Source organism: Monoraphidium neglectum (genome assembly GCF_000611645.1).
Source record: "Monoraphidium neglectum strain SAG 48.87 unplaced genomic scaffold scaffold00076, whole genome shotgun sequence".
In the NCBI taxonomy this organism is placed as follows: Eukaryota; Viridiplantae; Chlorophyta; class Chlorophyceae; order Sphaeropleales; family Selenastraceae; genus Monoraphidium; species Monoraphidium neglectum.
Genome location: NW_014013552.1, coordinates 1 through 16685, shown reverse-complemented (window position 1 = coordinate 16685; position 16685 = coordinate 1). Strand labels below are relative to the sequence as shown.

At 65.0% G+C, this 16685-nt stretch overlaps 4 protein-coding genes across 4 annotated transcripts in view; 2 read left to right on the top strand and 2 right to left on the bottom strand.

The window, feature by feature from the left end:
* Window positions 1-2588, bottom strand: part of MNEG_0853 (hypothetical protein) — a gene marked incomplete at both ends in the record, with an annotated part of 6874 nt that extends 4286 nt beyond the window's left edge. The window contains 6 exons of the mRNA XM_014050663.1: window positions 36-908; window positions 1283-1382; window positions 1702-1778; window positions 2005-2040; window positions 2240-2342; window positions 2575-2588. Coding sequence (XP_013906117.1) covers window positions 36-908; window positions 1283-1382; window positions 1702-1778; window positions 2005-2040; window positions 2240-2342; window positions 2575-2588 — 1203 coding nt within the window. The remainder of the gene's footprint in view (window positions 1-35; window positions 909-1282; window positions 1383-1701; window positions 1779-2004; window positions 2041-2239; window positions 2343-2574) is intronic.
* Window positions 2589-2661: 73 nt separating this feature from the next.
* Window positions 2662-5763, bottom strand: MNEG_0852 (hypothetical protein; the record flags this gene model as incomplete). The annotated part of the gene is made up of 9 exons (XM_014050662.1): window positions 2662-2764; window positions 3000-3134; window positions 3401-3486; window positions 3891-3956; window positions 4156-4218; window positions 4465-4553; window positions 4845-5104; window positions 5276-5639; window positions 5748-5763. The coding sequence occupies 9 exons, from the start codon at window positions 5761-5763 to the stop codon at window positions 2662-2664; spliced, it is 1182 nt and encodes a 393-aa protein (XP_013906116.1).
* Window positions 5764-6845: 1082 nt separating this feature from the next.
* Window positions 6846-8002, top strand: MNEG_0851 (hypothetical protein; the record flags this gene model as incomplete). The annotated part of the gene is made up of 3 exons (XM_014050661.1): window positions 6846-6944; window positions 7113-7521; window positions 7770-8002. 3 exons carry the CDS (start codon window positions 6846-6848, stop codon window positions 8000-8002), a joined length of 741 nt encoding a protein of 246 aa, XP_013906115.1.
* Window positions 8003-10920: 2918 nt separating this feature from the next.
* On the top strand, window positions 10921-16039 carry MNEG_0850 (Uncharacterized protein; the record flags this gene model as incomplete). The annotated part of the gene is made up of 6 exons (XM_014050660.1): window positions 10921-12570; window positions 12851-13140; window positions 13345-13854; window positions 14070-14802; window positions 15073-15168; window positions 15464-16039. The coding sequence occupies 6 exons, from the start codon at window positions 10921-10923 to the stop codon at window positions 16037-16039; spliced, it is 3855 nt and encodes a 1284-aa protein (XP_013906114.1).
* Between the last annotated feature and the right edge of the window lie 646 nt (window positions 16040-16685).

Genomic DNA, 16685 nt, shown 5'->3' with positions numbered 1-16685 from the left:
CCCCTAAACCCTAAAGCACCCCCCACCCCACCCACCGTAGGGATGAAGGCCACCGAGCTGCGCACAGCGCCCCCAGCATCAAACGCCGCCGGCACCAGCCGCCGCCCCCAACCCCCCAGCAGCCCCGCCCGCTCATCCGCCCCAGCACCCCGGCCCCCGGCCGCCGCGTCGCCCGCGTCGAAGCTGCCGTCCGAGCCCGCCGCCGCCGCCGCCGCCGCGCCGGGGCCGCCCGCCGCCGCCCACTGGGGCAAAGCGCCAGCACCTGCGGCGCCGGCCGCTGGCGTCGCGCCGTTGCTCCCCAGGAACGAGGGCAGCGGGTACATATCTTGGTGTGGGAGGTCAAGGGAATCTAGCGCCACCCGCCGCAGCGCGGACGGCTGGCCGGGCGCGCCGCCGCCCGCAGCCGCGGCCGCCGGGGGCACCGCCAGGGGCCCGAAGCCGGCCAGCGTCGAGGCGCCGCCGATGCGTTGAGCCTGCGGGTGAGCTCCGCCGTTGTCAAAGCCGGCGTCTTGGGACTGCCCCGAGCCATCCAGCATTGTTGGCCACAGCAGCGCCGGCGTCTCCGCCCTGCCCTGCTGGCCGCCTGCGCCGCCGCGCCCGTCGCCCCGCAGGTCAAACCCCGCCCCGTCGTCCCTCGAGCTGCCGCTGCTGCCGCTGCCGCCGCTGCCGCCACCGACGTCGCCGCCGCCGCTGCCGGGCGCCCCGGGCCCGTGCTGCCCATCCCGATGCAGCCGCCAGGCGTCGAGCACGCCGCCAAGCCCGCCGCGCTGCTGGCGCCGCGCCGCGCCGCTGGCGGGGCCGGCCAGCTCCTCGAGCTCGCGTATGGAGAGGGTGGTGGGCAGGGGCTTGTATTCGTCGACAGCCACGTTTGTGGGGCGGCAGATGACCAGTTGGTCCGCCTCCCTGATCTGTAGGGGTCAGTGTGGTGTGGAGATGGGGGAGGCGTCGGGAGGGGGGGGGGTGGTGAGGATGGGCGCACCAGGAGGGGCGTGGGTGCGAGGAGGTGTGAAGGGGAGCGGTGGGCGCCCGCGACAATGTGAGCGGCTGTTATGATCAGGGCTGCAGCGCCCAGGGCGCCCACAGGCCGGCTGCCCGCTGCCTGGTCGCCCAGTGCCCAGCACGCGTGGGCTCGCGCGGCCTTACAGGCTCGCCGTCCTGCACGCATGGCATCGGGCCTGATATCGGGCCCGGCATCAGGCCCGAAGCCAGCTGCCGTAGAGCCGGCCCCTGACCGGCCTCCTGGGCTCAAAGGCGTGGGGAATCTGCCAGTGCAGCAGCGCACCACGTAATCAATGGGAGGGTTCAGCTCCACCACGCCCCTGTCGATCTGCGCAACGCCATAGACCGAGCCGTCCGGGAAGCGGTAAGCCAGCTCACCAAACCTGGGGGACCGCGGCGGTTTGGTTTTGCAGGGGAGGGGGGCAGCGGTGGTGGATTACTGCAGGGGGCCGGCTGCAGGCCCCGTGGGTGGGTGGACGGCCGTGGGAGCATGGCTTGGATGGCGCATGGGGCACACAGCATGTTCGAGGGTAGCATCGAAGGGCTTCGAAGGCACCCCTGGCCTTCCGCTGCGGCCAGCACGCACAGGCCGCCGCGGCACCCGCATGCACCCGAGACTCCCAGGCTGCCGCAGCCGGGGGGATGCAGGCGGAGCCGGCCGGGCCAAGCTGCGGGCGCAGCGCTGCCCGCCGCCGCACCCACCTGCAGCCGACCAGGGATGGAAATGACTGGACGTAGTTGGTGCTCTGGTTTTCAAAGTTGAACATCCGCTGGGAGACCTGCGGGCCGGGTATGACCAGGCAAAGGGGTCCTTTTGAGGCGGACGGGCGTGGCTGAGGCTCGCCGCGGCAGGGGCGGCGGCGGTCGGCGAGAGCGGGGTCTGTGGTGGGGATGTACCTGTGCTGGCGGAGGCGGTGTGCGAGACCTGGGCGAAGGCGCTGCCAGGTGCGCTCGCAAGGTGGTGTGAGATGCAGAGGGGGTGGCGAGGGTGGGCTGCATGCTCACCCAGGAGATGAAGGGGCGCTTCACCATCTTGGAGAGCTGCACAGCAGTATAGGGTAGGAGGCCGGGGTGGTGGTGAGGGGGTACGAACAAAACAGCAAGCAGTCGCATGAACAGTTGCGTTGACGCGGACCAGCCCATGGAGGCGGCTAGCCGTCATGCCCGTGCTCTTGAAGGGGACGCCGCAATGGCCGTCGATCAGCACGCCGGCGGCGGCGCGCCCGCACGACGCACCCACCCTGCGCGCGTTGAGCTGCCCCGTGGGCAGCGCTACGACGCGGGGGCTGCAGCTGTAGTGCAGCAGGGGCAGGCTGTTCTTTGTCTGGATCTCTGCCACGACGCTGCGGCGCGAGATCAAGGGAGGGGTGGGAGCGTATGAGTGTGTGTAAGTGTGTTTGTATGTACGTGTGTGTTCGTATGACATATTGTGAGCTCGTTCAGGTGGAACTGCGGGCCAAGGTGATCAGGACGCGGCACGTGGGAGGATGACAATGGCAGCGATTTCCCAGACAGAGAGGATGAGTGATTTTGAGAGGTACGGAAGCAGTCAACGTTCCACCCAACCGCGTAGACCTGCCCGACAGCATGACAGGCCGCCCGATCGACCAATTTCCCGCTCGGCCCGGCCCCCTCCTTGCCCCCCTTTCAAAAGGCCGCCGCTCACTGGCCCATGGCCGTGCCGTGGCGCAGGCCCACGTAGCCGTCCAGCTCGTCCAGCAGGATGGCGCACCGCACCACCTGGGCGTCCGCCTCCGCGGGGCTCCTGAGGATTCATAAAATGCCAGGGGTCAATATCTCTACGGTACTCTTTCCAGTTGGCCCCACCTTGAAAAATGCACTGTTTGGCCGCAACCCTCGACCATGGACAGCCACCATGCAAAACCCAGGATAATTAGTCTGTGATGCGCGTTCAAGGCTGCGGGCAGGGGGGGGGGAGTGTGACATCGCTTGCCCAAGGACCATGCGCGCGGCGGTTTGACTGCGGGCGCATAACCCACCGCGACTGGTCGCTGATGATGACGGTGGCCCCCGCCCTGCTGGCGGCCACCAGGCGCAGGTCGGCGGGCACCAGGGGGCTGCCCTGCCGGAATACGAGGCGCGTCCCGTGGCGCGCGCGCTCCGGCACTGAGCGCCTTTGATTTGAGGGGGTATACAGGGCGCAACGGCAGCACGGACGGCAGCATGAGCATTGCGGGGCATTTTGAGTGGGAGCATTTGACTCAGAAAAGGAAATGCGGATGATGGCAAGCTGCCGTCCCGCAGCAAAGCATGAGCGCCGCCGTCGCAAGGCGGCGCGGCTTTGATGCAATGGCGGCGGGGTGCGGCCCGTATTGGGAACGCCGTCTGCGATGGCAGCGCGCATGCCTGCTGTCGACGAGCACTGCAGACGACTCATCACCTGAAGAGGTCCTCCATCTCCAGCTTCTCGCGCTGAGTCATCACGACCACCGCCGTGCCGCCGTCGTGGCGGTACGCCAGGCAGATCTGCAAATGGATGGCGCACGCCGCACCAAGAGATCACACACCAATTGGGATTTGCAAATCACGCAGGTTTTGGGGAGTGCAGAGCCTGAGGCGCCACCCGCAGGCGCAGGCGCGAGGGAGGCGCGCGGCGTTGGGCCGGTCGGCCAATGATGATGCGGCGAGCTGTGCCCGGGCAGGGCCGGTCCAAAGCAGCAGCCCGCGCACAAGCCATGGGAGCCGCGGAGCACCCCTGTTTTCTCAATGCTGAACCTGCAACACAGTCTGTATTCGTGGTCTTAGGTTGGCTCGTTGTAGCGAAAGAATCACCCCAAGCAGCAGGCCAGCAAGGGTTGCTGTGTGGCTTCTTGCCCGCTTCCCAGGTGGCATCCCCTCCCCTCCCCCCCGCCTCCCCCTCGCGGCCCCACCTGCTCCACCACCTTCATCACCATCTCCAGGTCCCGCTGGCTGTTGCACCACCCCAGCACAAGATACTGCGCGCAGGGGTCGGAGCCGCCAGTGCCGCCGGGGCCGCGCGAAGCGGTCGTGCAGTCAGACTGGCAGGCAGAAGCTATCTTGCTGCGCTGCCTGAAACCACCACCTCGTCACACAGGGGCAGCCGGCGGCTGGCGTGCGCTGCAGCGTGGCGCCCGCGCAGCAGCAGGCGGGATGGGCGGCGCCGCGCGTGCTCACGTGTCCTGTCTCGTAGACGCGTGATCCCCTCTTGACGTTCCTGTTATTTGCCTCGAGGACAACCTGTGGAGGGGCGGGGCGCGGGCAGTCGACCAGGCAGTGGAGGCAGGCCGCGAGCTCAACTCAGGGGCGCCCAGCTGCCGGCGGCTCGCTGCGGCCTCCCAGCCCGCCGCGCCCGCCAGGCGTCCGTGATGGATTGAGTCGCCTCGCCGGCTGATGTGCGCCCGGCGATCTCGCGCCCGCGGGATCCAGCCGCCAGGCCCACGTTTCCAGCTGGGCAGGCGCCCCTGGCCGTGCAAACGTGCTCACCTGCTCAACCAGAGCCAGCACCAGAGCGAAGGCCGCCAGGCCAAAGACGGCCACCATGACACTGAACAGCTGCTCAAGGGGATCCGCGTCTGCCGAAGGGGAGGCGGCACGGCCGGGAGACGCCTCGTGGGTCCGACAACTCGGGGCGGTGAGGCGTGTGGGTCAAGTGGGTTGAGTGCGCGGGCCACGGCACGAGCTGAGGGCGAGACAGGCCGAAACAAGAGCATGCCTGCAGCGACCAGGGGCGTGTATTGCCTGGCGGCTCGCTCCGGCCTCGCTGCTTGCACCGTGCCGCAACATGAGACCCCGCTGCCCCCTCGGCGCAACAGCTCCTCTCAAGTGCGAAACACTCCCCCCCCTCACACCCTCCGCGCGCCCACCGCTGGCTGGAAAGTTCTCCCCAAATGAATTTAGCATCACAGTGTACGCGTCCTGCCACCAATCCAGCGCCGCCGCCGGCAGGCCCCCGCCAGACCCCGCGGCCGCCTCGCCGCTGCCGCTGCCGCCGCCCACGGCTGTAGCCGCCGCGGCAGCCGCAACGCGCGCTGCGAGCAGCTTGTGACGCGCCCATGAGCCCAGCAGCAGCAGAGAGGTGCTGAGGCCGACAATGAGCTGCAGATCGTTCAGCGTGTTCTGGCGCCTGCGCGGCAGGTGCCAGGGAGGCGACACGCGAGTGCGAGCGGCGGGGCACCTTGGGAGCACGCCCAATGCACCGCCATGTCGGGGCATGACAGGCCCCAAATTTAACGCATGGCGCCGGGCACTTTCGGCGCCATCAGAAGCCGCTGGGTTGGCAGCTTGTGGGCCTCACCAGAGGTAGTATCTGTAGAGCAGTCGCCCGATGACATCAGCAAGCTTCTCGCCGCCCCCGGCGCCCGCGGCTGCGACCTGCGCCTCCCGGGCCGCGACGTGCGCGGGCGGCGTGATGGAGCGCGCGCCGCGGAAGCGCGCGACGTCCGCTGCGCCGCCGGCGACGACCGACCACGCGCGGCTGAGGAGCTCGCGGCGCGCGTGCTGCTGCAGGCGCTTGCCGCCGCGAGCGGGGCCATCGCGGCTGGCGAGCGCGGGCGGCCGACCGCCTGCATCGTCAGGACTGGCGCTCGCGCCTCCAATTGGGGCATCGTTGAAGCTGCCATTGCTGCCGCCTATACTGCTGGCGCTACCGTTGCCCAGGGCTGCGCAGGTTGGGGCGGCAGGCAATGTGCAGCTGCGGCGGCAGCGCAGCGGCAGGCACGGCCGGTTGCATGCGAGCACAGCTGGGCCGTGTGCTGCTACTCGACCACATTGCATGCTCTTCATTCTGAGCATTGTCTTCTTCAGCCCGCTAGCATGTCAACGTGGACGTTCAATCAAGGCCGGCGTCGATCTACAGTACAAAGCATCCGCTGAATGCGTATCTCTTTATAATACTTGGGTTTTCAGCGTCGGCATGGTCTCTGATGGTTGGGCATCATCCGCGGCTTGGCAGCATGGCCGTTCCTGCCCCCGCCATGTGATCAAGCGCGGCCTGTGATTGCGGACCTCACGCCAGACCACTTGGCACGCAGCAACTGCAGCAATGTCAGTGCAGCAGTACAGTACGGTAATTCAGGCTACCAGACATCAAGACCATGAGTTTCAGAAATGCGGCGACAGCCTCACTCCACGACACAGCGAAATTCAAACGGTGGCTGCACTGGCAAGCCGGGGCTGGCGTAATGGGAAGCAGTGCGAGGTTGGTGGTGGCACTTGAAGCGGGCGCGAATGCGCAGCACGAAGAATGGAACGGTGTGGGCACGGATAGGGAGCAGGTGATGATGCCAGTGAGCATTTGCAGCGGGGCCTGTGTCTCGGCTTTCCAGTACCCTGGTGCGTGGCGGTTTCTAGCGTCGGAGTGCTGCTTGCCACGGAGTGCACATATCCGCAGTGTCACGGCAGACTGCCTGGTTCAGAAGGGCTGATGAGCTTTTGTCAGACCTGCAAACCGACATCACACATCCCTGCCGGGCCAGCGTGAAGGTACCAGACTGGCGTCGCCCTGTTGGCCCGCTGTGCTGGCCCAGTGCTGTGCGCCCAAAACAGGCCGGTGCGTTGCTATCTAGGGGGTGGTCCGAAGCATGTAACGAATAATGTGACCCTTTCGGCGCGTCATCATTTCAGCGTCTAGAGTGATAGGGCCCAGCTTCTTCGCGGAGGGTGGCATCTCTCCCTTTGCGACCGCCGAAAGCCCAACAAGGCATGATACACGGGTGATTTGTCTCCATAAACATTTATTTACACGAGGATCCGTTGCCGCTTCGTGTCACCCGCGTTGTGCTCCAGATCAGCGGCCGACCCAGCCACACACAGCGCCCGCTCGCGCCCGCCTCGACTGCTTGTCGTGTTCAGGACCTCAGGGAATTATGAGGGTCTCTCGCGTCTCCATGCTGCTGTTTGCCGCCCTGGCGGCGGTGGTGCTGGCACCCAGTGGCACCCATGCGCGCGGCCTCCTGCAGGCCCAGGTGGGCTGAGGCCCCAGGTGGCATGAATGCTAGCGCTATGATTGCCAGGCGCGTGGTGCATCGGCCTCGAGCCAGCTGGTGTCACCCGGATCTCGACACCCCGCAGTCACCCCAGGCCGGCCAACTAATTCACGCACCAACCCCCCACGTCGCCCACACGCTTCCCAGGTCTGCGTCCTGCCCGCAACCGTGGCGCCCACGTCCCAGGTCCTCGTCGGCGGCTCCATCACGACCCCCATCGCGGCCAAGGTCCGCCCCACCTCCTCCACCACCTTTAGCGGGTCGTTCGCCATCGTCTTCCCGGCGCCCTGCCCCACCGCCGCCACGCTGGCCGCGGCCCTGCCCAAGGCCTACATCGCCACCGTCAAGGGCTCCCCCGGCGTGAGCCTCGCTGACACCAAGGCAGTCGTGACCATGGGCACGCCGCCCACTGTCGTGGCCAACGTGCTGGTGGGGGGCCTCAAGGGCACCACCCTCTCCGCGGTCGGCCCCGCCGGCGTTGCCGCGCCCACCGTCACTGCGACTGCCGGCACCGTCACCACCACCAACAGTGTGGTGCCCATCAAGCCCTACAGCCGTGAGCGCCTTTGTGCGGGCGAGACACAAGTGGTTTGGGGCTCGCGCGCCACGTTCAGCAAGCTTGTGCGCGCAGGGTCACTCCCATGGACAGTTAGCAGCCGGTGCTGGCCTGCACGGCAGTTCGCATGCGCTGCTTTTTCACCATGTTGAACCCACCAAAGCTGGCTTTGCTCAGCCGCACAGGCTATGGCTGGCTCTTGCAGACCCCAACTCACTCGTCCTTCCGCCCCCTCACAAACTCGACAGTTGCTGGCCAGTCCATGCTCATCGCCGGCACTGGTTGCACCCTCGGCGCCACCGGCGCGACGGTCACGTTCTCGTGCCCCAAGCTGTCTGTAGCGCAGACCCTGAACCTGGATGTTGGCTCCGGCGTCAAGGGTGGCGGCAGCCTGGCGATCCAGGGGTCCCTGACTGCCACCGGCAAGCTCAGCGATGCCAAGCTGGTTCCCGCCAGCACCGTCCCGGCGCCCAAGGCGTAAATTGGTGCTCGCAGCGCAGAATCAATCGTGGCCGGAGCGACCGCGTGCTCATGACAGAGCTCTGCACATGTGGCAGCAAGTGCCGCTTGTGCAGCCCGTTCAAGCCTGTCACCCTTGGTTTAGGCCCCATGCAGCTCGCAACGCAGGCAGTTTGGGTGTAGAGTGTCTAGAAGGTCCGTCAGTCAGAGCAAATGGCAGGGCACTGACCCAATTCTGCAGGGCACTGACCCGACTATGAAGCTGAAGGGGGTGGTGATGGTTGTCTATCATCGCAATCGCACAACACTGTGAGAGCATCCGCATAGGGGCTGTCTGTATGTGGATTAAGCTTGCTGGATGCCTGTGCTGAAACTTGACTCGTACAGTGCCAATGTAAATGTGATCACTACGTGCGCAAAGTGGTATTGTTGAGAGGAAGTTGACTGGGAAGTATGCGAACGGCCCGCTGACAGTGTGCCGGAAAAGGAGGGCAGCGGCCAAGCGCTGTGACAGCGCGGAGCCCTTGCTGCAGTTCTTACTCAGCATTTCCCCAAAAAAGCCAGTACAAGGTGGATTTTTACTTTGTCTAAGGGTCACATAAAAGTATCAAATACATGCGAGGATGTGCACTTCTGCATGCCGCAGGACATGGACGCCGTCAACCTGCAATCTCTTTGAAGTCTGTTGTTGTCATCCAGCTTCCTCAAAGTCAAATTGCTTTCTCCAAGTCATTACAATTGCTGGGTAGTGGAGCAGCTGCGCTTTGCAGCAGCTGCTGGTCGACGCCTGCCGCGTGCTCTAGTCCAAGCACTGGTTGTACCGTTGATATTCGAATGTCGAGCATCACATGATGGCGCAGCAAAACTTGTCCACAGCCCGGTGCATCGCCTGCCTGACGCGGCCGGTGGTGTGGTGGTGTACCTGATAGCGGACGGCCTGCCCAGGGTGCGCCACGTGGTGCGCGAAGCGCTCCGCCTTGCGCACAACTGTTGCAAACGTAGAGGAAGGAAGCATTGGAAGCCAAGGGCTGTCTGGCAGGGGCAGGTAGGCAGGCCACAAAGCTTGCAGGGGTATCCTGCAGGGGCCCCATTCGAGCAACACCACGCAGCCTCACCCTTTTGATTGTTGCATCAAGCACCAGAGCCAGCACGGCACAGCTTCAATGCTGGACCTCGTCAGCCCTGAATGCAGTCAGCGCTGCAGCAGACTCACAGTTGGTACCCTGCTGCAGCTTGTCGCCCAGGCCCCGAGAAGCTGCCTCGTCTGCTGCCAGTCCGCTAGGCATGGGCGCCTCTGCTGTGCTGCCCACCCCGCTGACTGCGCTAGGATACCCGGGCGGCGGCGGTGCATGCGATAAAGATGCCTGGGGGTATGAACTGGGTGCAGCGGCTGGCGGGGCTGCGCAGGGCGCCTGGCTGTTACTTGGGTACGGGGTGGCCGAAGCGCTATCAGTGCCGATGGCGCCCACCAACGGGTAAGCTGCACTTGTGGCTGTGGAGCCTGAGGGATGCGAATATTGTTCACGCATGACAATTGCTAATCGCGTAGTTGTCTTGAGAGCCTTAGTAGCGGCGAAGCAAAGCTGCAAGATCACATCCGTATCGTTAGCAGAACTGTGCCGCTGCGCAGTTGTATGTGCATGGAGATATATGTGCATGCGCACTGCGACCTGCGCGTGCAGGTCATTGCAGCGGCTTGCGACCCTCCCAGAGCAACCCGCGCCCAGCAGCTGCCAAGAAGATGAGTACGGTAGAGTGCACGGAGACAGGACCTGGCAGGCTCTACATGGCTGTGCAGTGAGCGGCGGACTGGGTGATTTAACCAGACTTTTACATCGTTGCCCCAGTGCATGAACAAGGACAGCAGCCAGCATGTGGGCGCTTGACTGTAAGACGATTTAGAGCTGGTGATGGCAGTGCTTGATTGTTGCATGTGCTTGTGCCAATGGGATTACTTTGCTTGCTTGCTTCATTCCAGTGTGCATGGCATCATTGCACTCTCAAGGGTGTCGATTCTGTCTGAAGTGGCCGCACAGTTTTGCATTAAATTTTCCCGCTCCCACCAGGTGGTCCGCTAGCAACTGCAGTGCACACGGCTCGAGAGCAGGAACCCCGCCCTCACAAGCTGTACGCGCAATCGCGGGCTGTTGTGAGCTCTCATATCCCCCAGAGCGTCTTGATTTGCTGCTTCAGGAGTGGCAGTAAGAGGCCAGGAAAGATGACGGTTGACGAGCGCTTGCCTGCCGGTGGGAAGTGGTGCCTCTCTATTGCAATCCAAACAAACATATCATGCTAGATGCTTGAGGTTTTTGAGCCGGGGCAGTTTGATGCTGTGACCATGCAGTGAAGTCAACGTCCCTACAGTATGCAGTGTCTCAGTGGGCACTCCAGGTAGGGGCACCCCTACCTTGATACTTGCACTGACTCACGCAGGATACTCGGCCTACGGCGTCAAGCGTGCGCGAGTTGTGTGTATCGTGACGCTTCACGTTCATGCTCTCAGCCGTACCGTGTGCATCGCCGGCTTGATCGAAAATAAATGGGCAGCTTCGTCCGTGACCACCACGGACTGACACACCGCCACGGGTTGCCGCTGGTGCCGGCCCTACCTTTGCAATGACTCTTGAATATATCTCACTCTTGCCGTGTGCGGTGTGTACGGTGGGTGGCCACTCCAGGCCACACGGTGATCGAAGTTACCTCGTCGCTGCATGCAGGTTACGACGGCCTTTGCTTGAAACTCAACCCTCAAGAGAAAACCAAACCCCTTGCCGCACGCCAGCACACTCCAGCCGCCGCAAGTGGACGGTGCGGTGTGCCTGTGGTTTGTCGGCTGGGCATCCCCTCAGCCTTCAGGAGCAGACGCCGGGCAGAAGCAGCGGCTTCAAAGCAGCGGCGCAAGCAGGATCAACATCAGGCGTAAGGCCGGTCGCCGTAGCGATGGCGGCGGCGCTGTGGGCGTCATCGTACGCTGATCTGCTTGCCGCGGCCGACAGTCGCTGGCCCCCAGCAGGCACGGAACAGCAGCGGCAACTCAATGCACTCGCGCGTGCGGTGATTGATCAGAACAACAAGGGCAAGGCAGCCCAGCAGGGGCCTGCCACCAAGCCCATTGCAGGGCAATATGCGATAGAGCGCGGCCACGCCGGCAACCTTCTGAAGGCTTGGGCGGCGCGAGCAGGGGGCGCCAGCGGAGAAGCTGCAGACACAACGGTCCCAAGCCTGAATAATGTTCTGCGGCAGCAAGAAGCAGCAGGCTTCTTCAGCAGCAGTCCCAGCCCAGTCAAATCCGGGGTCGTGCTGCTACACCTGGACATCTTCCGGCTGCTGTCAGTGAGGGCGGGCCCAGCAACTGTACACCAAAACGGTGTATGGTCAGGGCCGACGACCCCACCTGCAGCTGCCCTCATCGGCGGCGGTGGCAGCAATGGGGCCAGCAACGCTGGCGGCATAGGCAACAGCAGAGGCGGCGAAGCTGCCCCGCATTGGGCGGTTTCCTACAATGAGCTGACCGCCGCTGCCGATAATCAGTGGCCTCCAGCTGGCACTGAGCAGCAGCAGCAGCTTAACGTGCTCGCCCGCGCGGCGATAGACCACTACCACACGAGCGCTGCGGGGCAGGGCGCGACAGTCAGCGCGGCACCGGACGCGAGCGGCCACTACGTAATGCCCTTAACACTGGCCGGAGACAAACTCAAGCTCTGGGCCATGCGGCAGTCTGGAGGCGCTGGTGTGGTGGGGCTGCGGGTGCGAAACGTACTCTCGTACCAGCAAGCTGCTGGGCTGCTCAGCCGACACCCCAGCTCGGCACATGCAGCAACGGGTATTCTGTGTTTGGATGTGGCGCAGCTCGTGGGCGCGGACAGGCTGACCCAGGCCTGCATGGCAGCAGCGTCGGCGGCGTCGGGGGCGTCTTCGGCGGCGGCGGCGTCGGGGGCGGGCACGGCATCGAAGCAGCAGCAGCGCACCTACGTGGCAGTGCCATGCGTCCGCAACGCCCCCGCGGCTCAAGGCGCAACGGGCGGCGCAAGTGTTGCACCTGCCTGCGCTGCGCAGGCGCAGGTGCGCCCGGATGACAGCCTGCTCGCCCTGCCCCCGGCCCCTGGACCCCTGGCAGCTCCCCTCAGCCTATCCGGTCAGTCACTGCAGCTGCCGCTGCCCTTGAACGGTGATGACGCCGAATGGTGCAGCGCAAACGTGGTGGTGGTGGAGGACGCCTCAGGCTGTGAAGCGATGCTACAACACCTGCGGGGCTGTGGCTACATGGGGCTTGACACGGAGCACGCAGATGACGATGAAGCGTCTGGAAATGACAGCATCGCCGCTCGCAACCCACAGCAGCGGACCGGCAAACTGCATCGTCCCACAGCCGCCTCTGGTCGGCAGCTGCCGCGCCCACGGCGCCTGGCATTGCTCCAGATCGCCGCGCCGCAGGTTCACGAGCGGCTGTCTGGCCCAGGCTCAGCGGCCACGCTGTACCTTGTCGACGTGCTGCAGCCGACGGCGGCCGCGGTGCTGGCGGAAGGCGGTGAGCTGAGGGCGCTGCTGGAGGATGGGACTGTGACCAAGGTGGTGCACGACGCCAGGGAGGTGAGTGGAGACAACCAGGCTATCAGATGGCTCCAGGGGCAGTATTTTTGTGAGCGATCTGCTCTGGCTGCCGTCCCCCTGCAAATTGCTCAACACAGAATGGTATGCGAGCACATCAAACACTCCCTGGCTCCCTACCCCCTCCCTTCTTCCCTCTTCCAACTGCCCCTGCCCTCTTTCACGTGTCACTGTGCACACTCGCATACGCAAACACACATGAGCGGGCATGCACACGAGAAGACTCACACCCACACCCGCTCACACTCACATGCCCCTGCAGGATGCCGCCATACTGCAGCAGCAGTTTGCCCTCCGCCTGGCCGGCCTCTTTGACACCCAGGTCGTATTCGGCCTCACCAGCCTGGCAGCCGCGGCAACCCAGCCCACCGCAGCAGGCCCACACAGCACTGGAAGCAACGGCGCCACCCCAGAGCCTGAGCCCCCCAGCAGCAGCAGCGGCAACAGCAGCTTCCAGCTACGCCGTATCGGCCTTGCTGCACTGTACGAGCGTTTTGGCTTTCCCCACCCAAACAAGGCTGCGGTGTCTGCCAAGTTTGACAGGCAACCAAGGTGCGGAACCCTGCATATTCAGGCCTGCCGAGGCCACATATCCCATGGTCCCAGCTGCCCTTGACGCTCAAACATGGAACTTGCCACACGTTCTCGCGTCCATGCCCCTTTCAATCGCTTGCACGACAGCAGCTGCTCGGCTGGGTTTCTCACCGCAACACTGACTGAGCTGCTCATTTGCCACCACCACCCCCAAACCCACAGGCTCTGGCTGCAGCGGCCACTGACGGAAGATCTGATTGAATATGCCGCCTCGGACGTGCGCTACCTCGTGCCCCTCGCTGCCCGCCTGCGCGAGTGCTTCGCCGCGGAGGCCACGGTACACCTGAGCACGCTGCACGCGCGCGTCATGGGCGGGCCGCCGCCGGAGCTTACGCCCGACACGGCCACAGGCTTTGCCGCCATGCTGTGTGATGGGGGCGACCACGCCGTGTTCGAGCTCTCAGTGGATGCGGATGGCGTGCCGACCTACATGCTCGCGAGTGGCGCTTGCGGCAATGACAGCCGCGGCAGCAGCGACGGCAGCGGCGACGAGGGCGGCAGCGACAGCGGCGGTGATGGCGGCACCGGCAATAGCGGCGGCGGCGGCGGCGGCGGCGGCGGCGGCGGCAACGGCAGCACCCTGGTTGCGTCGGCCGCACCAGCGGGCGCAGACATCGAGTTGGAGGAAGAGGATGAGGGGGTATCCTCGTTGCTGGCGCTGATGCCGGCGAGGTGGGCCCAATCGAGGTGGAAAAAGCAAGGGCTGCCTCAATGCAGGGACATGTCATGGTCGCGCATGGCATGCAAGTTGCGTTGCGTGCAGCTCGTCTCAGACCAGCAACGTCGCCGTTTGCATGCCGCTTGCAATTCGGCGCGCCCGTGCAACATAGGTTGTTTCCTTCGCTTTGCTCGGCCCAAGGAGCCCTCCCGTCGCACTCCCCTGACAGGCTCAAGCCGCACCTCCAGCCTTACGCCATGCGGCGGCGCGGGGCGCCCCTCCTCAGGGAGCTGCTGCTTCACGGCCACGAGCGCCCTGCGAGGGTGCGGCTGAGCGACGGGTCCGCGTTTGATCTGCCGAGTCGCGTGCCGCTGAGCGAGGCGCTTGCGGCCCTGCGGGACGCCAAGCAGCGAATGGGTGCGGGCCAGTATGGGACACAGGAAGCTGCCGGGCCGGGCGGCAACAGCGGCAGCCAGACAGACAGCCTCGGCAGCCTGCATGGCTGGCTGCATCGCCAGAAGCCGCAGCCGTCGCAGAAGGCGCAACAGGTGGACGGCAGGACCGCCGGGATCTTTGACCAAGACAACAGGATGGCTCTTCCAGGCAGCCTGCACCGCATCAGCGCTGCCGCAGGCCGCGACGGCAGCGTCACCGGCCTCACCTTCCGCGTCGGCCGCCACTTGCCAGGCGCTGCGGCCCCGCTGCGAGACCTGCTCGCGCACTTAGCGCAGGTGCACCGCGACGCAGCCACCGGGGCGGCCTTCGGCGGCAAGCTGGGTGGCAGCGCGTCGCTGCTGCTGCTGGGGCGGCCGGGGAAGGGCAAGACGACGCTGCTGCGGGACGTGGCGCGGGTGTTTGCCGACGACTTGGGCCTGGCGGTGGTGGTCGTGGACACGAACAACGAGATTGCGGGGGACGGGGCAGACCCACACCCCTGCATTGGCAGCGCAGTGCGGCTGCAGGTGCGTGCGCTGATTGGCCCAGCCGGCTGCTGCAGTGTTGGTCGACCGCAGACCTTGGTCGCGGCGTCTTCAGCAAACACGCGTTTTTGGGGAAATTCCACTTGACTGCTGCTTACCTCATTCAGTGTAGCTCGCGCACTGCTCTCAGGCTTGCTGGACGCCGGTATGTTCAACAGCTGTGACCACTTGCTCACCCGCCCGCCACGCACACCAGGCCCCCTGACGACAGCGGCAGCGCCGCCGCATCCTCCCTGGCTTCCCCCTCAACAGGTGCCCCACCACAGGAGCCAGGCCAAGGTGATGCTGGAGGCAGTGCAAAACCACGGCCCTGACGTCATCATCGTTGACGAGATCGGGTCAGCAGAGGTGGGCACGCACGTGATTGCCTTGGATTGGGGGCAAGCGGCAGAGGGTGCCGCGCAAGGAGCCGGTACCTCCCTTTTGCATGCGCCTGTCGCTGCGTTGTCGCGTGTACGTAGTGGTCGCACGAGTTCCAGCGTCCGTTCCTGGCGCTGGCGGCAGGCGGACTCTCAGACACCAGCTGCAATCAGGCTGCAAATGCGGATGCAAACCGCCCGCCCTCTATGTGGCGTTCATCTCAGCCGCCCCACACCTGACCCCATGAATGGCCTGACACATGGCTCAACCTGACTCTCTGCAGGAGGCCAAGGCCGCGCGCAACATAGCCCACCGCGGCGTCATCCTCGTCGCCACCGCCCACGGCGCCACCCTCTCAGACGTCCTGAGCAACCCCGACCTCTCACGCCTGGCCGGCGGACTGCAGTCTGTCATCCTCGGCGACCAGGCGGCCGCGCGCACGGCCGACGGTGCCAAGACGCGGCTCGAGAGGGCGGGGGCGCCTGTGTTCCAAGTGCTGATCGAGCTGAAGGAGCGAGGCAGGTGGCGGGTGCACCTGTCGGTGGAGGGCAGCGTGGACCGGCTGCTAGAGGGGCGGCCGGCGGATGTGCAAGTGAGGACATGGGAGGTGGCCGGCCACGGCGACAGTGGCGGTCAGTCCCCACCGCGCGTGCTAGTGGAATTTGATACGGGCGGCGCGGCGATGCAAGCGGCGGCCGCAGCTGCCGAGGCCAAGGCGGCGGCGAAGGGGGGCAGGGGCGGCGGGGAGGACGGCGGGGCGCCGCTGCAGTTCCGCAGGCGGTTTGCTCAGGAGTTTGAGGGCGGGTGGATTGTTGACCTGGTGCAGCGCGCAGGGGCAGCAGTGGCGCTGCGCAATTGATACAAGTGTGTTGCGAGCTTTGGATCAAGTTGATGAACGTGCATTGTGGTGACGGTTGTTGTGCGCAGCCGCCCGCATGCTTGTGGACAATGCATTGCAGGCTAAATTGTAATTATTTAAGATTGACGGCTCGCTTGCACGTGGAGCAGCCTCCCAGGCCCCTACCAAGCCGCGCAACTGTGCCCCCTGAGGCGCAGACAAAAGGCATTATTGAGCAGCAGGCTGTCAAGCATATGTTACATGCCTGCAGCAGGCGGTTGCCGCACACAACCTGCCGGCCGGGCGGAGCCGCATGGCGCGCGTCAGTTGAGCAGTCCATACTTGTCAGCAAAGCTGTACTTCAGCAACGCAGGGCGGTGTTAGAGCCTGCGCCCTGCATCCATCACGCGGTATGACACACAGCGTTTGAGCAGCTGCATCTGGTGAGATGATGAGCTCTGCGTGTAAGCCTTGGCACTGTTTAGACAATCTTGGCCTTGAGACCAAGCATGCCATTGGGCAAAAACGAGACACGCTGACCAAAAAGCAGTGCTTCAACCCGAAAGCAACGAGCGCACGCAGGCACCGGCGGGTGCGCAGCAAAAGGCGGGATCAAAGGGGCGCGAGGGGCTGCGCGGGGCCAAGGGACACATACATGGTGCGGGGA